At 42.4% G+C, this 22,486-nt stretch overlaps 1 protein-coding gene across 1 annotated transcript in view; it reads right to left on the bottom strand.

Moving 5' to 3' along the window:
* Window positions 1-22,486, bottom strand: part of Eif2b3 (eukaryotic translation initiation factor 2B subunit gamma) — a 73,555-nt gene that overhangs the window by 18,365 nt on the left and 32,704 nt on the right. The window contains exons 4-8 of the mRNA XM_036178601.1: window positions 20,670-20,916; window positions 10,063-10,258; window positions 3,912-4,039; window positions 2,235-2,425; window positions 541-618 (exon numbers count right to left, since the gene is read on the bottom strand). Coding sequence (XP_036034494.1) covers window positions 541-618; window positions 2,235-2,425; window positions 3,912-4,039; window positions 10,063-10,258; window positions 20,670-20,916 — 840 coding nt within the window. The remainder of the gene's footprint in view (window positions 1-540; window positions 619-2,234; window positions 2,426-3,911; window positions 4,040-10,062; window positions 10,259-20,669; window positions 20,917-22,486) is intronic.

Raw genomic sequence — 22,486 nt, 5'->3', positions numbered from 1 at the left:
CAAGACAGCCAGAGACAGGGTCTTACTCCTTCCTTGGCTAGCATTGCATGTTCTATAGCTCAGTAGGCTTTGAACTTGTGATCTTCCCGCCTAAGATGCTCCAATGCTGAGATTATAGATGTACCACCACATCTGCTAGGAAGTTGTCTTCTTTTATATTTGTGTGTGTGTGTGTGTGTGTGTGTGTGTGTGTGTGTGTGTACATATGTGTGCATGCTAAGACATGCATGGAAGTCAGAGAACAACTCGTTAAGAGTCAGTCATTTCTCTCCTCCTAGCATGAGAGTACCAGGGACTGAACTCAGATTGCCACACTTAGCAGCATATAGCTTTACCTACTGAGCTAGCTTGCCTAGCACCACCATCCTGCCTACTAAGCCTGATGAAGTTTTCTTGAGTGAGACTCTACTATTACCAAGGTGGAGATGGGACTTCCCTGTGTAATGGTGTCTAGAACTGAAGCGTTCCAATCTAAATTCTCAACAAGTCTCAGTGCCCCTCAGAAGGTCCCGTATGTGTCCTGTTTATCCCAGCACTTACCAGGTGTCTGCTGGCAATCTGGGCTGATGGGTGGATCATTGACTCCTCTGGACAAAGCTCAGATAACAATTTGGGTACCTTGAGGAAAGAAGTTTGGTCTGTAAAGATGTGAAAACACCTAAAAACACCTTAGGCAGAAAGTCAGGGATGGGACTCTCAGCCAGTTGTGTCAGGTAAGGGAGCAGAGAAGCCTAGATATTCTTCTAACATTTCATGGGAAAGGAGGTCAAACGGGACATGGAATACCAAGAATCCTGCTCAGAATAATTTTGGGTTCTTCCTGCCTCCTGGACTACTGTGACCGTGTACCATGTGAAAAGAGGAGCGCAATATTAGATAAACTCTACAATCAGGACTGACCCAAAGAAATGAGAAAAAGAAGTTTACACCAATCTTGCCTAAGGATGAGAAATGAAAAGAAGGTTGATGGCACAAGGCAATTTGGCTACTAACCTACTTGCAAGGAACAGAGTACATGTATCTGTGATTCTCCAGCATAGACAACACAGGTCAGTTGTACAAACCACTGTATGTGGTGGCCATGCTAGCTGGGAGAGGTCTTATTAGCACTGGTTACACTGCCATGAGTTTTCCCTATAACACCCTAGTCAAGGCTCTGTGTGCCCATCTGCTGCACAGGCTAGCCACACACCAGAGGATGCCTTTCTAGCTTCAGCCTATTTATAAACCTGCTTCTAGACCTGAGTAAGAGTGGAAAACTGTGTTTTTTTATAGTGCTCTGGTTTGGGGTTCCCTTGGATTTATAACCCACCTACATTGAAGGCAGCTAAGGTCTGGAGCCGAGGTTACATCCACCATCTAGTATGAGTCCTTTTTTTTTGTTATTATTTGAAACAGGGTCTCTGTATGTAGCCTTAGCTGTCCTGCAACTCACCATGTAGACTATGCTGGCCTCCAACTCACAGAGATCTCTGCCTTCCAAATGCTGGGACTAAAGTTGTACACTACCACCCTGCCTACTAAGAGTCTTGAAGATTGAAGAATCCGAGAAATTTCACTTTCCAACAATATTTTTAAATATCACTCTACATCTTATCCTTCCTCCTACCTCAGTTATACCTCCCAGTGACACTTTCCAAAGTTCTACCACCAATAATGCCCATAGCTAATCTTTTTGTTGTTGTTTTTTGAGACAGGGTTTCTCTGTGTAGCCCTGGCTGTGTCTTATTACACCAAACTATGTGATTATACAATACTTATCTGCTTTGTTCTTTTTCTCTCCCCAGACAGGTCTTGCTATGCTAGCTAAGCAGGTTTTCAACACAAAATCCTCCTGTTTCTGCCTCCCAAGTGCTAGGGTTACAGGTGTCAGCCACCATGGCTAGCCTGGAACTTGCTACATAGTCTAGGCTAGCCTCCACTTTGCATGTCTCACTGGCGAAGAGCTGGGGTTATAGGAGTGTACCATCATGTGTGGCCTTGTCTGTTTACTTAAGGAAGTAGATATTATACCGATGTCCATCCTGAACCAAACAGCTCAGAAGCTAATCTTCCTGGAGATCTTAGCCCTTCCTTGACCCACTGAGTTCCTGTCTTTGGATTTTTCTCTGACATTCCAAGTCTTGCTAAGCTTCAAGAGTGAAGATTGAATGTTACCATGTCCCTAATGAGGACATAAGACAAAAAGCTCTATCTATTTCTAGGTCAGGAAGTCCTTGAGCCCATCTTCTCACCTGCCTGTTGGCTTCCATGTAGAGTCCCAGTGTGCTCACTCGAGAGCAGAGTCCCTCTTTCATGATGTGGACATAGCAGCGCACCTGTGATCTAGAAAAATCTTCCCACTTGTCTCCTCGAAAGGCATTCCAGCAGGCATCATAAGGAGCCAAAGTCAGAGTGTTGTCATTTTTTATAAAACTGTAAATATCTTCAGAGCAAACATCCAGAGTAAATAAATAAAAAAGAGAAAGATAGCATGGGGACACAGATTGAGTCGGATGTTTGTTTTTAGACAGATATATGTAGTGCTTGACCGTCTGAAACTTGCTATGTAGATTGGGCTGGCCTGAAACTCAGATCCCCCTGCCTCTTCCTCCTAGCTGAGACATAGTCAAGTTTTAGAAGAAGGTATAGCTAATAATTCTTTCTTCCCTTGAAACTCATCAATAAGCTTGGACCCTAAGGAATCCCACCAAAACTGAAAAAACCAAGTCAACTAAAAAAGGCAATGGATCTTCTTATATGCTTGAAATATTGTAAGCATTATAAAAGATTATAAGCACTATACTAATGTTTAAGAAGAGGTCCTGTAAACAAGGTTGGCTGACATTGTGATGCCCATCTTTAATCCCAGCACTCTGGAGCCAGAGGCAGGTGCATCTGTATGAGTTCAGGGCAGTCAAGGCTACATAATGAGACTCCATCTCAAAACAACAACAATAAATCAAATTCCCAAACAAAGCAAAAGCCTAAAAACAGTAATCAACCATTACTAAGAAAAATAAAATGATGACCTCTGTAAATCATGAAAGCACATAGCATGTGTACAGGTGACTACAGCATTTGGAGTCACTGCAACTATTCTATTTTTCTCTTCTTTCTTTCTTTCTTTCTTTCTTTCTTTCTTTCTTTCTTTCTTTCTTTCTTTCTTTCTTCCTTTCTTCTTCTTCTTCTTCTTCTTCTTCTTCTTCTTCTTCTTCTTCTTCTTCTTCTTTTCGAGACAGGGTTTCTCTGTGTAGCCTTGGCTGTCCTCGAACTCACAGAGCTCTGCCTGCCTCTTCCTCCTGAGTACTGGGATCAAAGGCGTGCGCCACCCCTGCCCAGCATAACAAATCTTAAAGGTCTTTCACTTTGTGGTAAGAAGACTGAGATCACAGAGCCGATGCTAACAGATGTCAGAACCAGGGCTGTGATACTGAGTCTGTGACTGCAACCACCATGCCACACTGTCATCACTGTGTGAGTTTAGAACTGGGGCAGGGACACAGGGATTTGAGGGCAAACAAGACATTTCATCTCCAGACACTGTAACAGAGAGAACAGTCTGGTTGGCCTCTGGTTGGAACTGTATACAATCACCTTCCATTCACTGACAGAAGGTGGTAGGTCTGCCTACACCTGAAGAACCAGGAAACTAAGAGGTGCTAAGGAGAGTCCGAAGACCTAGGGTCTAATAAGGAACATAGTCAAACAGGTTATAAACCAAATAATGGGTCTGGATGCTTGATCAGCCTATCCGTGAATAGTACAGGAACTACTGTCCAATCAGGTGCATCCAGAGTAAGGCCAGCTAACCTATTTTGTCCTTTAAACTAGACAAGTACTGGCTGTCTTAAGTGAGCATCTTGGGATGCCATTCTCTCCCAAGGTTCTCCCACCCCTGCCCATCTCACTGCACCAAACCAATCACCAACCTAATGACTTCAGCTCCTTTTTCTTTAGTTCCTCTTCTTTGTCTTCCTGCCTCTGTTGCAAGGAAGCGGAGGAAAACTGTTTTCTTACTAGGTATGGAATCAGTTCACTTCGGATAGAAGTGATTGACCTGGAAAAAAAGAGTGGCCAAATATGAGAAACCTCCCTGGATCCTTCTGGGTCAGAAACTATTTGTACTCAAGGAGAAGCCAAAGATCTAGATTTTCTTTAAAGGTTGAGCTGGGAATGAGAAAAATATAAGAATCCCTCTTCTTGGCCAAGTCAGAAAATAGTCTTCCACAAAGTTCCAGCTACATGGTAAGTATATGTATATACATATTTACACATGTATGCATGCAGTAACTAATTCCTCCTTGGTAACCACCCATGAGAAAGCAGACTATTCTCTTTGTGGGCATGTATGATGTATGTGTGCACACATGTGTCTGTAGGTGCATAAGTGCATGTATAAAGAGGCCAGGGGTTGATGTCAGGTCTTCCTCTGTCACTTTCCACCTCACTTTTTGAGAAAGAGTCTCTGCTACCTGGAGTTCACTGACTTAGGTAGGCTTGGTGCCCAGTGAGCTTCAGTAAGACATCTGTCTTTGCTTTCCATCACTGGGATTACAGACATATTAATGCAACTAACTTAAAACATTTAAAAAATTTTTTAATTTATTTTATGTGTACGGGTGTTTTGCCTGCACATGTCTGTAGAGGCCAGAAGAGGGCATTGGATCCCTTGGAACTGGAGTCACAGATGTTTGTGAGCTTCCTTGTGGGTGCTGAGAACTTAGCCCTGGTCCTCAGTGGTAAATGCTGTTAACCACTGAGCAATCTTGCCAACAAACACTGCCATTCCTTCCTTCCCTCCCTCCCTCCCTTCCTTTCTTCCAACAGGGTTTCTCTTTATGGCTGTCCAGGAAGTCAGAAATCTGCCTGCTTCTGCTTCTTGAGTGTTGAGATTAAAGGCATGCCCTACCATGCCTGGCCTTAAAAAAAAATTTTTTTTTAATGTATAGGATGTATAGGAGTGTTTTGCCTGAATATATATGCATATCACATGTGTGTCTGGTATAGGTAGAGATCAGAAGAGGGTATTGACTCCCCTGGAACTGGGGTTATAAATGGCTGTGAGCTGACCTGGGTCCTCTGCAAAGGTAACATGTGCTCTATATTGCTGAGCCATTCTTTAGTGCCACACGGGTCTTTTTGTTTTTCTGAGACAGTCTCATGTAGCGTAGCCCTGCTTCAAACTATCCCAGGCTGTCCTTGAACTTAGGATTCTTCTACATCTGTCTCCCAAATGGGATTCCAGTACGCATTTCCACTCAGGCCTGATTGCTTGTGTCCTCCCCCTCCCTCCTTTTAGTTTTTCGTTTGTTTGTTTGTTTTTATGGTTGAAGAGTGAATTTAGGACCTGCACACCTTAGGCAAGCACTAAACTACATCCCTGGGCTAGATTAACCCTGAATTTTGTATACTTTTCTTCCTATTATAGTCTTTAAAATTCTTGCCTGCATGTATGTGCACCATGTGTACATTGCCTGTGGAAGTCAGAAGAGGGCAACAGATCCCCTGAAACTGTAGTTACAGACAGTTGTGAGCTGCCACATGGGTGCTGGGATTTGAGCTTGGGTCCTCTGGAAGAGCAGCTAGTGCTCTTAACTTCTGAGCCATCTTCCAGTCCCAAAGTATCTTTTAAGTAGTTCGTTCTCATTCATATTCCCTCTCTCTCTCTCTCTTCCCCTGCGCTCTCCCCCATCCCTTAACTTTTTACTGACTCTCTGTGGAATTCACATTGTGCACCCTGACCCCACTCATCTCCCTGACTCCTTGTTTCCACCCCCTGCCCTTGCAACCTTCCCCATAAAACAAAATTTAAGAGTAAAACCAAAGAGACCAAACCAAACCAACCGACCAACCAACCAAACGCCAAATAAAAACAATTCTTGGCATGGAAGCTGTAGTGTGGACCAGTGAGTCACACAGTATACTCTTTAGTCCACATATCTTTACTTGTAAGTGTGCATTGCAATGAGTCAAGGGTCTGGTAAGTACTTAATTTTTTTTTTTTTTTTTTTTTTTTTTTTTTACCAGTGGTTTATAAAAATGTAGTTTACAGGCTGAGGATGTAGCTCAGTTGAGAGACTGCTCACCTAGCATTCCTCAGGCCCTGGGTTTAGTCTCTAGATCTTCACAAACCGGTGGTGGTGGTAGTGTATGCCTCTAATCCCAGGAGTTGGGAAGCAGAGGCAGGAGGGTCAAGGTTATCATCAACTAACATAGGTATTCAGGAACTCAAGGCCAGAATGGGAATCAGGCTTTATTTTTATTTTTATTTTTTTGGTTTTTTTGAGACAGGGTTTCTCTGTGTAGCTTTGCGCCTTTCCTGGAACTCACTCTGTAGAGCAGGCTGGCCTTGAACTCACAGAGATCTGCCTGGCTCAGCCTCCCGAGTGCTGGGATTAAAGGCGTGCAGCCATGCAGCCACCACCGCCCAGGGGATCAGGCTTTAAAAACAAACAAAAATGAAATAAAGTAACCTCCTATCTTGACTGTAGCCCTGGGAGACCCAAGACTACAGCCCAGGTTAGTTTCCAGCTTCTAGCAACCCTTCTGGTTCAGCTTCCAGACTAATGGAATTACAGGTGAGTGCTACTATGTCCAGGCCAGGAGATGATTTCTTAAGTTTTTTGTTATATGGAGACAGTGTCTTAATAGCTCAGGTTGAGCCTCTAACTGGCTACCCAAAGACAACTTTGAATTCCTGATCCTCTTGTTTCTACCTTGTAAGGGCTAGGATTACAGGCTTTGCTGTCATGGCTGGCTCTGTGGAGACATTGTTGTGAGAAAAAGTCTTACATGTGGTCCAGGCTGGCACAGAATTTAGGATTCCCTTACCTCAGTCTCCTTAGTGCTGGGATTGTGAGCATAAGGCACTATGTTTGATATTTATTTATTTCATACTAGGGGTTGAACCCAGGGCTTGTATATACTAAGCAAGCACTCAACTGTGGAATTATATCCTTAGATCTTTTTATTTTTGAGACAAGGTCTAACACTGTAGTCTAGGCTGGTCTAGAATTACTGGCCAATCCTCCTGCCTCAGCTTTCTGAATGGCAGGAATTAAAGGCATGGGCCTCTCTGCAAATTTAGAATTAATTCTTATCACTAAGTAGTTACTAAGAAACTTATATTCCATCTACTCAGAAGAGCAGGCTGCCAAATATTGTAAAGTTGTACTTACTAACGGTTGTTAAAGAATTTCCACAAAGTTAACTTCAACTTTAATATAATTATATCAGCTTAGACTGACACTGAGGGCAAGATCAGAGTTAATAAATATACAGATGATTCCTAGAGAGGAGCAGGGAGGAACTGGCCAGAGCTTTGGAGTGCTTCTTTATTTGCCCCTTTTGGTTCCCAGGAAGCAGCTTCTTTTTGATGGTACCACAGGATGTCAGGGTCTGCAGAGACTGCTCACCTGCCTGCTTGAATGCCATCCCCAGGGTCCACATAGTAGAGACAGTCAAGTTCTTCAAGTAGTCCTCAGACTTTTCCACACACATATAAGGGTATGGATGCCCAAAAGAAGGCACCCACTCTCCCTCTCCCTCTCCCTCTCTCTCTATGAGGAAATAAATAAGTTGAGTGGTGGTGGCCCACGCCTTTAATCCTAGCACTTGGGAGGCAGAGGCAGGCGGATCTCTGTGAGTTCAAGGCCAGCCTGGTCCTACAGAGCGAGTTCCAGGGCAGTCAAGAATACACAGAGAAACCTTGTGTTGAAAAACAAAAAAACAACCAAAAAAAGTAAATAAATAAATATAAAAAGGAAAAAAAAAGACAATAGGTTGTTGGGTCTAATGAATCCTTTCAAATTATTAACTTTTAAATTTATTTTACTTACCAACCAGTCTCTCCTCCTCCTCTCCTCCTGCTCCCTTCTCCCTCTTTAACGGGGAGAAAAGGATGTGATTTTTGGTACAGTGGATTTTTTTTTAAAACATCATTTGTTTACTTATCTACAGTGTGTGTATGTTCCCCCTTATCTGGGCCTGCATGTGTAAGTGTGTGTATGAAAGTTAGAGGACAGCCTTTAGAAGCAGGCTTTTTCCTTCCACCATGTGGATTCTAGGGATTGAACTCAGGGTTGGTGGCAAGTACCTGCTGACATGTAATATGCTTTTGACTTTTATCTAGCAAAGAAAATGAAAACAGGTGGGTGAGAGACTAGCACAGGCTTTCACTAATTAATTAGTATTTATCACACATCTTTTATACGTCAGTTGCTGTGCTAGACTTTGGTAAATGCTGTTTCTAATGCCTAAAGGAATTCGTTGAAGAAAGGGAAAGGGAGAAAAAGCAGGTCAAATAGACAAGTGCTAATGAGTTACAATACTCTGAGAGATGAGGTCTGAGGGAGGAGCTAGAGAGTGAACAGCACTAGAATCCTCACTGCTGCTGTGAGTGCCCGCTCTTTACCAGGGGCTCACTAAAAGAAACTCAGCATGCTGGCACAGGACCACACACACCCCGTAAGAAAGAAGGCAAGAGAGAAGCAGAGGCTGAGGGAGGTAAAGGAAATTACAAACCCTGGAGCTACATAGTTCATGGTCTTGTGTTATTTTTAAAAGATCAAATCAAACATCTTTGAACATTTCTGTGTAAGCTAGGAGTCCTTGTATTGAATTTCAATGGGATTTTTTTCTCTTGATCCTTTGATGGAGATTAAAAATTTCCATATGAATACAAGAATGAAACAACATTTATTCTTAGCTTTTTTTGGGAGGGATGGGGGGCATGTTTTCAATGCTCTACACAATATGGATAGCAAATATTTCTGGTCCCTTCCCGTGGAAAACAAGTCAGTTCTTCTGAAGAAGTAACAAAGCACACACAGCTGGAGGATTTTAGGACATCTATGGGTCAAACAGAACTGTCACTGCATGGGCAAGCAAGCCTTGGCACATGGTCCTATCAGCAGACACTCAGGGGTAAGTGATCTGAAAAGACATGACACTGTCCTGTCAGGTCACAGCCAAGTCTGCTGACGCTCATCATCAGATCAATTCCCATAGGTGTAGGTGGCCTAGCCACAGAGGTTGTTCACAGCTGTGCCAAGAACTGGTACAAGCAAGGCTATTGTGATCCATGTGGAACATAATATCTTGACATTAGGCCTAAAATAAAGGCTACCACCTGACCAGCTGGACACAATACCCCAAAGTACCCTCAGACCGCAGGGATGTACCACTGTACCTGGATGGGCTATATGATTCAGGATTTGTAACTCCATGTTCAGTTTTTAGTGCCACAGGTATATTGTTTTCACTTTAGTTTTGTTGTTGTTGTTTTGAGATAAGGTCACTGCCCTGTAGTCTAGGCTGGCCTAGAATTTGAAGTCCTCATGCCTCCACCTCCCAAGTGCTGAAATTACAGACATGAGTCACCATACCTGGCTCAATATACTTTATGTCAAAATTTTCTAATTTTTTACTATGTGCATTTTGACTTGAACAACTATGAGAGATGTGGGCAGATGGGGAAGGGAACGGATTTAGTGATGGGGGCCATTCTGGGCTGAGGCTCTGGACCACTCTGTTAGACTGCAAAGGAGAGTCCCCCCCTGGCAGACCTGGCCAGCAGTCAAAGCCATCGCCAATTTCAGGTTTGTCCTCAGAGCTGTACCACTTATTACATTTGCCAGATGTGCAAACAGCAAACAGACAGTTTGAGCTACATATGAGCTACAACAGCCAAGAGAAGGCTAGCTTTGGTATGAAACTGCCTGTACACCCTGGATCCTAAAGCCACCATTCTATTTGATAGTACTAAGAAAGCATTTCCTCTTCTTTTTAAGAACACTGGCTGCAAGTTGGGCAGTTGGCATACACCTTTAATCCCAGCACTTGGGAGGCAGAGGCAAGTGGATCTCTAAGTTTGAGGCCAGCCTGGTCTACAGAGTGAGTTCCAGGACAGGCTCCAGCGCTACACAGAGAAACCCTGTCTCAAAAAACCAAAAATAAAAACAAACAAACAAATAAAAAAACAAAAACAAAAAAATTGTGGGTTTAAAATTAAAAAAAAAAAAAAGTTGGAGAGAGAGTGCTCAAAATCTGTAGGCGTATCACCACCTTCCTCTTTCTTACCTATTTTCCATTAAGAAATCCACAACGTATTTCTTCAAGCAGTAGAGATGGGCATCCACGAGGCCTGTATGGAAATGTATTCTAGGGTACCTGTAGGAAGGACAGGAGAGAACAGGCTCATGATCAGGTAATATGGATGTTAGTCTATCATCAGGGAATGGGCTCCAGAAAGGTGGAAGGGTCAGAGCCATGATGCCTACATCCTAGCCTGGGGAGACCAACATGGTGGGTGCTAGTTTTTTGGGTTTTTTTTGTGGTTGTTCTAAAAAATGTGTTTTTTTTAGGCTTATTCATTTGATTTTTTGCTTCATGTATGTAAGTGTACCACGTGTATGCCTGGTGCCCTCTATTTTCGGAAGGGCTGTGAAGGACTGGTATTACAGTAGTACACCCTCATTTTCATCCTCCACAACTGTAGCTTCCTACAGTCCCATAATATGAAATGAAAAATTCCAGTAATCAAACAATTACAATTTTAGAAACATATGAGGTGAAATCTGGTTCCATTTCCCTTGAGAAATTCACTTTTGTTCAGTTTATCTAAATTCTTTTTTTTTTTTCTTCGAGACAGGGTTTCTCTGTGTAGCTTTGCACCTTTCCTGGAACTCACTTGGTACACCAGGCTGTCCTTGAACTCACAGAGATCCGCCTGGCTCTGCCTCCCGGGTGTTAGGATTAAAGGCATTTGCCACCACCGCTCGGCGCCATCTTCTTTGATGAGAGATTTTTTTTTCTTTCTTAAAAATTTTCATAAAAATCCACCTATCTGCCTCTGCCTCCTGAGTGCTGGGATTAAAGGCATGTGCCATTATGACAAGCATAATAGGATATTTTTGAAAGAAATATTTACTTATATAACTTTTATTACAGTACATTGTTATAACTGTTCTATTTATTTGGCTTTTCCAGACAGGGTTTCTCTGTGTCGTTTTGGAGCCTGTCCTGGACTAGCTCTGTAGCCCAGGCTGGCCTCGAACTCACAGAGATCTACCTGGCTCTGCCTCCCGAGTGCTGGGATTACAGGCGTGCACCGCCGCCACCACCTGGCAACTGTTCTATTTATTAATTTTGTTAGTTTTTGTTTTGAGATAGCATCTCACTATGTCACTCACATTGGCTTTTGTAGCAATTCTTATGCCTCAGCTTCCCAACTGTTGATATTATAGATATGCACCACCACACTTGGACACTCAGATGTGTACACACACACACACACACTTTTTGAGATGGGGTACCCAAGGCTACGTAGTTGTGGCTGACCTTGAACTTCTGGTCCTCCTGACATCATCTCCCAAGAGCTAGGGTGTGCACCATTATTCCTGGGGCTTGCATTTATTTTTCAAATGTTGGGTAGAATTCACCAAAGAAGCCATCTTTTTGTTTTGTTTTGTTTTGTTTTTTGAGACAGGGTTTCTCTGTGTAGCTTTGCGCCTTTCCTGTAACTCACTCTGTAGAGCAGGCTGGCCTCGAACTCACAGAGATCCACCTGGCTCTGCCTCCCGAGTGCTGGGATTAAAGGCATGTGCCACCACCGCTCAGTGCCATCTTCTTTGATGAGCAATTTTTTTTTTCTTTCTTAAGGATTTTTATTTTAAATCATATGCATGTGAGTGTCAGTACGTGAGTATGTACACATCAATGTAGGTGTCCAAGAAGGCCAAAAGAGGATGTGGAGTTCCTGGAGCTTGAGTTATAGCAGGGAGTGAGCTATCTGTTCCTGGTGCTGGGAACAAACTCAGGTCATCTGTAAGAGTCTTAACCACTCAGTCATCTCTTCCTGCTCTTGATGAGACATTTCTAGTTATCATTTGATTTCAAAACTTGTTATAAGGTTTATTATGATTTTCTATTTCTTTTTGAATCGGTTTAGTCAGTTTGGAGGCAGTACATGATCTTTGTCATTATAACTACCATAACATAACAGGTCTCTTGTATGGTCTGAATTTTTATCAGCTTTCAGTAATTATTGTGTGTACACCATAATCCAACATAATAACTGATTCTGATTATTCAGATGAAAAAAGTGAGCCGACACTTATTGAACAGTCTATTGATGTAGATATGTATGTATGTATGTATGTATGTATGTATGTATGTATCTATCTATCTATCTATCTAACTATCTATCTATCTATCTATCGTTTCTTTTAGACCAAGCTGGCCTTGAACTCACAGAGATCTACCTGCCTCAACCTCCCGAGTACAGAGATTAAAGGTGTGTGCCACCACTGCCTGGTGTGTTAAAGTTTTATAACAGGAATTTTCAATGTGTCATGCATATATTCCTTTTTCCCCCCACAGTTTTTTGGTTTTTTTTTTTTTTAAGTGTATGATGTTTTGCCTGCACGTATGTATGTGTACCATGTGCTCTTGGAGGACAGAAAAGGGAATAGGATCCCTTGAAACTTGAATTACAGACAGCTGTGAGCCACCAGGTGAGTGCTGGGCACAGGATCTGGCTTCTCCCAGGACAACTGGTACTCCTAATCACTGAGCCATCTGAGCAGCCCCATGTAATCTTTAAAGAACTTTTATTTGAGTCGGGCGGTGGTGGTCCTTGTTTTTAATCCCAACACTCTGGATGCAGAAGCAGAACTCTGTGAGTTCGAGGCCAGCCTGGTCTACAAAGTGAATTCCAGGACTGACAGAGCTGTTGCACAGAGAAACCCTATCTTGAAAAACAAAATCAAATTTTTACTTATTTAAAAATTTTTCCATTTTATTATTTTATGTGTATGTGCATTTTGCTTACATGTACATCTGTGCACCATGTGTGTGCAGTGTCCTTAAAAGCCAGAAGACAAGAGTAGGATCCCCTGGAACTGGAGTTGCTGACACTTTTAAGTCACCATGTGGGTGCTGGGAATTGAACTTGGGTCCCCTGCAAAGAGCAACAAGTGCTCTTAACTGCTAAGCCATCACTCTGCCCACATATTAGTTTATAAAATTGTGTACTATGTATGCATATATTTATTTATTTGTGTGTATGTGTGCACAAGTGCTACAGTAAGTGTGTAGAGGTCAGAGGACAACTTGTGGGTCAGTTCTTCTTCTACCATGTAGACATAGGGATTAAATGCAGGTCATTAGATTTGGTAGCAAATACTGAGCCATCTTACCGGCCTTTATTCATAAATATCCTAATTGTCACTAACGTATCTATACTCACTTTAATTTAAATTTTTATTTTATGTGTATGGTTATTTTGCCTACATTTATGTCTGTGAGTTCCAGGCGGGCCTGGTCTACATAGTGAGACCCTGTCTCAAAACAAACAAACGACAAAACAAAAACAACTTTGTTCAGATATTCCCCATCTTTTGGTTTAAAGGTTGAGTAAATTTCTCAAGTGCTAGACATAAAATTATATTAGGTGTGTGTGTCTACTCTAACAAAGGGTCTCATGTAATCTAGGCTGACCTTGAATTCCTGATCCTCCTGTCTCCACCTCCCAAGTGCTGCAATTACACATGAGCCACCATGTATAATTAATGTATAATACTGAATGAAACACCTGATTAGTAATCACTTTTATTGCTTAAAAACCTCAAATGGGGGGTTTGGGGATTTAGCTCAGTGGTAGAGCGCTTGCCTAGCAAGCGCAAGGCCCTGGGTTCAGTCCTCAGCTCTGGGGAAAAACAAAAACAAAAAAAACCCACCTCGAATGGCTTCCTTTTACTTTTTTTTTTTTTTTTTAGGGGTTTCTCTGTGTAGTTTTTGGTGCCTGACTTGGATCTCACTCTGTACACCAGGCTGGCCTTGAACTCACAGAGATCTGCCTGGCTCTTTCTCCCGAGTGCTGGGGTTAAAGGCGTGTGTCACTTTTGCCTGGCTGTTTTCTTTTACTTATCACTGTTAGGGACCAAGATTTCAGGAACCAAACATGAACCATGGAAAGTAGTAGCTAAGCCAGAGAACAAATCATAAACCCACCACCCTCCCTTAGAGCAGTAACACCTGTTTGCTAACCTGAGGCTCCCAAAGATAAGAACATTCCACAGTCAGGTGCCATGGCAACCGAATGTAAAGAGCATTCCATGGTCAGGTAGCCTAGCAACAGAACAAATGGCCCCTGACCAGTCACCTTAGCAGACTTCTTGCAGTTGCACTACCTCCCACGTTCTGCACACCTTCCACGTCCCTTCCACATCCCTCCTTCCTGCCCCTTCTCCTCTTATGCTATATAAGCCATGCGGAGGAAAACAAAGTTTGGCGGCTTGATCAGAATCCTGTCTTGCTGTCGTCTCTGTCCTTTCATTCGCTCCCACAGGTGGGTCGCCCCCGTTGAACCCCCGCTGGCCGGGGCATATCACGAACACTTCGGTACTATGTCTCAGAGAAAGTAACTCAGTCTACCCTACGTAAACTTTTCTTTTCCTCCTTTGCAGGGGACCCAAGTTCAACTCCCATGTAGTTCTTTTTGGAGTGTTTCTTCTAACCATGTGTTCCCCCTTTCCCCAATATATTCAAGCCCTAAAGTCCCTGCTCCAAATGCCATTTCTACTCTAATATTTTGTCTTCTTTCCTGAAATTGTTAAGATTTCCCCCTAAACTTATAATACCTATAGACTCTTGTAAGAAAATTATGGCACACATATTCTATCCCACATTGTGTTTTCCTTCTTCTTTAAGGAATGACAGCTTCAGGCTTACTATCATATTATTCGCATGCTATCCAGAAAGGCAGGCACTTAAAAGGATGCATGTTCTACCAGGTGATGGCACATGCCTTTGATCCCAGCACTTGAGGCAGGTAGATCTCTGTGAGTTCGAGGCCAGCTTGGTCTACAGAGTTCCAGTATAGCCAGGGCTACACAGAGAAACCCTGTCTCAAAAAAAGCTAAAAACAAACAATAACAACAACAAAACCCCATACATTCCAACCAGAGATAAAGACTCAACAGATAAAATGTTGAGGGACTTCAGGACAGTTTTGATACCTTGATTTCTAACTCTAATTCCTGGGATCCTCTCCTTTCTTCAGACCTCTGTGGCCACCAAGCACTCACATGGTGCACATACATACATGCAAGCAAAACACTCATGTAAAATTAATAAATATAACCAATTAAAAAAGTCCCTTAGCTAGCTTAAGCCTGGTCTACTGTATTCTTCTCATCCTACGGTCTCTTCCAAAGTGATTTCATCCATTTCCATGTCTCAGTAATATCTGTATATTAGTGTTTGCAAAATCTCACTGTACTCTACAGAGTTTACTGTCTCAAAACCAAAACACTGAAAAAAACCACTGTCCTCTGAGCCCTAGTTCTCTGTCTAAAACTCCCTCTTGACATCTTTACCTCAAATTCAGTAAACCCCCAACTGAACTTTTGTTCTCTCCCACCACAACCCAGCGCCAGTTATTCATCCTAATGCTCAAAGCACAGCGCGAGACGCTCTTTGACACCTTTCTATTTCTTAGTCTCAAGGTTCTTAGACTTTACCTGCTACCTCCTCTAACTTATCCATCCCCTACCCCCAGTGTCAGGACTCTAGTCCACATTACCATCATTTCTCACCTGGATTACTACAGAATTCCCTTTTACCTGCTCTCTGCGTCTTCTTTACTCAACTCCAATCTTTCCATATAATCCAAGTTGTCTTTTCAAAGATAATTTGATCATGCCATTTCCCTCCTTGAAAATCTTAGTTAGGACTGTGGTAGGATGCTTTATTTATTTTTTAATATTTTAGATTTTTTTCCAAAGACTACAGTTATCTCCCTTTTTTTTTTTTTTTTTTTGTTATAAAAAGACATGGTCTTGCTATGGAGCCCAAGCTGGTCCAGAAGTCATGATCTTCCTGCCTCCACCTACAGAGTGCTGGGATTACAGACACATGCCCCTGAGCCTAGCTGCTACATTTTTCTTCACACTAACTGTGAAGCTCTGAAGCTCTCTGCCTATCTGGATGTAGGTCCTACTTCCAATTTTGTGAATCTGACTTGGGACTGTTTTGACCAAAAGACTGTGGTGAAAATAGCTATTCCAGACTTTCCTGTAACACACAAGACTAAGATGTCTCAGCTCTGCCACAACACACAAACACCTTGTCAGCTCACGTTCAGATATAGGATGACACCCTGACCCATTAATGTCCTCTTCTGACACATTTATTTGGCTTCTACTATACAAAGTATGATCACCACCCTCAAAGGAAGCATATGCAGAGCCGAGGGATGTTACAGACGTCACCACAGACGTCTGTCCAGTAATACTTAAAGGGAGCACGGTTCTCTCAATGGCAGGGAGAGTCAACCTGCTTCCTAAAGGAGAAAGTTGAGCTGAGTCTTGAAAGAAGAGCAGGTACTTAGTCACACCCACCAGGAATGGTGAAAGGAGCCAGAAATCATGGGGGCGCACGCCTGTAATCCCAGCACTCGGGAAGCAGAGGCAGGGGGATCTCTGTGAGTTCATGGCCAGCCTGGGCTACAGGGCATGTCTATAAACCCAGTACTCAGATGGCTGATACAGGAGGATTGTCACAAGTCCCAACCTACCCTGAGTTACATAGTGAGCTTCAGGCCTGCTCAGCCTATATGGCAAGACCCCATCTGTCTCTGTCTTTCTTACACACACACACACACACACACACACACACACACACACACACACACACAGACAGGCTATAGAAATGGCTCAGCAGTAAGGAGCATGTACCATTCCTCCAGAGGACCCAAATTCAGTTCCTAGAACCCATATCAGGCAACTCACAACTGCCTGTAACTCCAGCTCCAGGGGATCCAATGCCCTGTTCTGACCTCGGGCACTCATGTGCACAAAGCCACACACACAGACACACATTCATATAAAATAAATAAACATTAGAATAAAAAAACCTAATGTGGAAATCAGAGAATGTGGAAAGCAGCTCTCCATAGTTGTGTGGTAGGGCTGTAGTGTTGGATAAGGGTAGTTGTTAGAAGAAGGATGGATAGATAACTGAAGCCTAAGGAATTTGTGCTTTATCCTATAAACAGTGCATAGCTGTAAGGAGGAAAGACAAACAGAAACAAGGCTGCAAAGCCTAGAGATGGTGGAGTGAGGTTTCACCAGTGCAGAGGAACATGGAATAAAAAGCCTAAGTGAAGAGAGGCGGTCCTTGAACTACACACACTACAGAAACAGAACTGTAGAGGAACCTGAGTGATGGGGAGCATGCAGGCAGAGAAGATTGCCATCTCTAGATAGCCAGGGCTATACAGAGAAACCCTATCTTGAAAATCAAATCCAAAACCAAACCAAACCCAGACTAATAGTCTATATTGCAGATTTTAAAAGGTCACAAATGTATAGCTTCTACCAACAGAGATATGGTTAGTTCCCAATACTTTACAATCCTTGGGCTGGCTTAGCAACTAGCTTTTTTCTGTCGCCCAAGTGCTGGCATTAAAGGTGGGCCACCACGTTGAGGCGGTAACTAGCTTTGACTAAAGGAGGATAGCTTAAGTGACATGTCCCAAGTTTAAGGCTCCACAGACCTGGTAGCTTCTGTTCCCACTGTTTGAACCTGCTGATGGCAAACAAGTCATGGTGAATAACTAAACTAAAGGAGAAAGCCAGCTCCCACAGCTGAGCCCCTCAATACCTTCCTCAGTCCTGAAGTGGAGAGTGGGCTCTGAGTTAACAACGGTAGTTACAGGTCACAGCAGACCAACAGTCTCTTCCAGAATATTAGTACCAGGCACCTGAAAGCCTGAACAAGCAGTTAGAGAAGATGGCAGATAAAGGTTCCTATAGTGCAATGGAAAGCATCCTGGATCAACTCTGAATCAGAGAAAATGGCAGATGATATTGATACTGAAGCAATGCTTGAGGCTTCTTACAAAAATAAGGGGAACATACTGAGCTGTGCTAAATCTGAAGAACATAGCAAAAGGAGGTAGGGGAACAAGAGCAGAAACTACAGCCATCAACAACAGAGAAGTAGGGGTTGGGGATTTAGCTCAGTGGTAGAGCACTTGCCCTGGGTTCGGTCCTCAGCTCTGGCAAAAAAAACCCCACAAAAACAAAATAAAAACAAACAAACAAACAAAAAACCAAACAATAGAGAAGTAAAGTAAGGAACAAAAGCAAAGCAGAGCCAAGCGGATCTCTGTGAGTTTGAGGCCAGCATGGTCTACAGAGTGAGTTCCAGGACAGCCAGGGTTACAGAGACCCTGCCCAATAAACATACAAACAAACAAACAAATGCAAAGTGAAATAAAGAGAAAGAGTCAAAACCTTGGATGGAAGTAAAGAAAAGAAAAGAGGTGGGCCACCAGAGAAACAGGTCAGAAACGCAAAAGCAGCCGAGGAAGCCCCTGCTCTGTTCCAAACTTTAACAAACAGTTGGCATCTGAATAAAGACCGTACAGAGCTGGAGAGAGGGCTCGGTGGTTAAGAACACTGGCTGCTCTTGCAGAGAACTCTGGTTCGATTCTCATTCTCCACACTGAGGCTAACTACCATCAGTCCCTGGGGATCTGAAGCTCTCCCATGATCTCTTTGGGGACACATGGTGCACAGACATACATGCAGGCAAAACATGTGGATTAGCCCATAGCATCAAATTAAACAATGGCATTTCTGAGGAAAAGACCCTTCAGAGATGGGCAAGGCATCACATCCTTGTAATCTTTCTACCTGGGAGGCCAAGGCCACATCCCATACTACATAAGAACATCTGGATTCAAAACAGCCAAACCAACCCAACAACAACAAAAGAGCTTCAGAAAAGACAAGAAGCTGGTGCTCAACAAGCAAACAGACAGATAGACAGACAAAAGAAGAGCTCTGAGAGGGAACATTAGTGTAAAATCCTGGGAAATGAGATGCCAGGACAGTTTTCTGCAGGCAATGGACACCAATAATCCAAATAAGGGATTTCAAAGAGTTTGTGTCCATTTTTTGTTTTTGTTTTTGTTTTGGAAACAAGGTCTCGCTCTATAGACGGGCTAGCCTTGAACTCAGAGATCTGCTGTCTCACCCTCTGAGTGCTTGAGAATAAAGGCGTGAGCCACAATGCCTGCAAAATAATTTAAAAAGAAAGAAAGAGAGAGAGAGAAAGAAAGAAACAAAGAAAGAAAGAAGGAAAGAAAGGAACTCAGACCAGGGCTGCAGCAGTGGCAAATAATTTACAAAAAGGAAAAGCTGCACCTGGGAGCCTTTAGGTGGACTTGTTACATTTAACATAGCTGTGGACAGGCTTTTGAGGATTTTCATTCCTTTTGGAGATATTGAAAATATCCAAACTGGGAGGTGGTAGCACACACCTTTGATCTCTGCACTCGGGAGTAGAGGTAGGCAGATCTCTGTGAGTTCCAGGGCAGCCTGGTTTACAGAGCGAGTTCCAGAACAGCCAGAGCTACACAGAGAAAGCCTGTCTTAAAAAACAAAAAACAAACAAAACAAAACAAAAAAAGATGTGACAAAAAGACTTGGGAGAATTTAATAAATCGGGCCCTGGGTTTGATTCCTAGCATCATTGGGGGAAAAAGGGGACTCAATACGGTGCATACCTTTAATCTCAGCATTGGGAGGCACAGATAGGTGGATCTCTGTAAGAGTCTAGACTGTTCTGCATTGAGAGTTCCAGCTAGGGCTACGATGAGACTCATTTAGTGAAATTGTCTCAATAATAAAAAGGAGATAATTTGAACTGAAGGATTACCCAATATGCTAAAATGTAGTTAGAGGATATTCACACAGCTGGGTCTGAGTTGGATTAGCAATAAATACAAAGAAAACAAGCACGCAATGAAACAAAACAGTATTTAGGAAAATAAGAATAAGAAAGAAAAATGTTCAAGACTCAGCTGTGACTACTACATATAATCATAGTAATATAACCATTAAATATCTAGTTAATAATATGATTCCAATAGCCACATAGGAAGCTGTATGGAGTTTAAAAACAGGAGCAGGACCTACATCTTTAAGTTCCCGAGTAGGAAATCAACAGAAAATTTCTAAAGCTAAGAAATACCGGGGTGTGGCAGCTCACACCTTTAATTCCAGCACTCGAGAGGCAGGTGGATCTCTGTGAGTTCCAGGCCAGCCTGGTCTAGACAGCAAGCTCTAGGCCACTCAAAAGCTATGTAGCAAGACAGGTAGAACTTTATAGTTAGACCCTCTCTTAAAAAAAGTATACTCGCCGAGCGGTGGTGGCTCATGCCTGTAATCCCAGCACTCGGGAGGCAGAGGCAAGTGGATCTCTGTGAGTTCGAGGCCAGTCTGGTCTACAAAGCGAGTTCCAGGACAGCCTCCAAAGCTACAGAGAAACCCTGTCTCGAAAAACAAAATAAAACAAACAAACAAACAAAAAAAGTATACTCAAAATGTACATAGGTTATATGTAAATGCTATACCATTTTGTATACAGGGATGAGTATAGAGAGCTGTGATAGTGTGTGGATATGTATGTGTGCTTTCATCCATGCATCCTAGAGCCAATTCCTCACAGATATCAAGAGATAGGTTCCATGTATTTAATTATCTGAGACTTAAATAGAATGTAATTCTTCCCATAAACAAAAAGATGTAGCAGAATTTAATTAATAGGTATAAACATTTAAGCATCAGAGACTGTCTTGATTTTATTTCATCAACCCCCAGCACAGTATCTACTGTGCATAGTGGGTTCCCAATAAATGTTTCTTATATGAAAGGAAGAACGACAATAATAATTATAAAATCGACTCTCATCTACCTTACCTGTTTTTTTTTTCCCCTTCTGACCCGGAACTGATTCTATGCTATCTTGTCCTTTTCTCATTAACATGGCAAGTGATGCATCATAAGCTCTGAACAGGTCCACAACCTCATGTAAGGCAACATCTGTTATCAGATCGCAGCTCAGGACCAGCACATCTGTCTGTCAAATGAAGAGAGGAAAGTAAATATCACAAAAAATAATGACTCACATAAATCATTAAAGACAAGCACATCACAACTTAGAAACATACAAACCACACTGTATGTTCAAATCTTGTTTGAACAGAAAAAAAATAGTAAAATAGGGTTGGGGATTAGCTCAGTGGTAGAGTGCTTGCCTAGCAATCGCAAGGCCCTGGGTTCGATCCTCAGCTCAAAAAAAAAAAAAAAAAAAAAAAAAAGAAGAGTAAAATAAATGGGGTTGTCTTAATGGAATTGTGCTGGGGCAGGATCTGAAATCTCTGCTGCCCCCTTGTGAACCTTACTGGGCAGTCCTGAGACACTTCTGGCACCAGATCTTTAAGGATAGTCTTAAAACTATGAAAACTATTACACTATTTCCATTACTGGAAATAAAATCTTTTTTTTTTTTTTTTTAAGGCTTTCAAGACAGGGTTTCTTTGTGTAGCTCTGGCTGACCTAGAACACACAGAGATCCACCTGCCTCTACTTCCTAAGTGCTAGAATTAAAGGTCTGTGCCACCACAGCCTGGTAGAAATAATCTTCATAAAACAAACAGGGGCAAGAGAGATGGCTCAGTGGTTCAGAGCACTTACTACTCTTGCAGAGGACCTGAGTTTGGTTCCCAATACCCACATGGCTGTATTAGAGAGGATCTGACACCTCTTTTGACCTCCACAGACACCAGTTCACTTTATACACACACATACCCCAGGCAAAACACTCTGATACATAAAGTAAAGATAAATCTAAATTAATACCCGATTCTTTGCTAATTCACATTCTAGGTAGCAAACAATTACAATATAGTTTGAAGCATATACAAAGAACCCATTTAATCTTGTAGCAACATCATATAAACAGTATTGTTATTATTAACAGTACTGGTCTCTAGCTGGAAGATTTCTCTGGTTCTGCCTGGGCCCTGCAGTTGGGACGAATCTCTCACATTCACATCCCGCAGCTGCTTGGTCCCAAATAAACACACAGAGGCTTATTTTATTTACAAATTGTATAGTCTATGCCAGGTCTCTTGCTAGCTAGCTCTTATATCTTAAATTAACCCATAACTATTAATCTATGTATTGCCACATTTTCCATGGCTTTATCTGTATGTCATTACATGTTGCTCCCTGGACTTCGGGATGGCATCTCCTCCCTGCCTCTCCTTTCTCCTGTCTCTCTTGGATTTTCTGCCTGCCTCTAAGCTTCCTTGCCATAGGCCAAACAGCTTTATTTATCAACCAGTCAGAGCAACACATATTCACAGCATAAAGAAAGACATCCCACAGCACTTCCCCTTTTCTTTCTAATCAAAAAGGAAGGTTTTAACTTTAATATAGTAATATTACATATAATAAAAGTTATCAAAGCCAGGCAGTGCTGGCACATCCCAGCACTCGGGCAGCTGAGGCAGGTGGATCTCGGCAAGTTTGAAGCCAGCCTGGTCTATAGAGTGAGTTCCAGGGCAGGCTCCAAAGCTACACAGAAAAACCCTGTCTTGAAACAAACAAACAAACAACAACAAAAACCAGTTATCAAGCAAGAA

This window comes from Onychomys torridus, chromosome 2 (genome assembly GCF_903995425.1).
Source record: "Onychomys torridus chromosome 2, mOncTor1.1, whole genome shotgun sequence".
NCBI classification, from domain to species: Eukaryota; Metazoa; Chordata; class Mammalia; order Rodentia; family Cricetidae; genus Onychomys; species Onychomys torridus.
The sequence above is the reverse complement of the archived record's forward strand: the minus strand, read 5'-3'. Positions and strand labels throughout refer to the sequence as shown.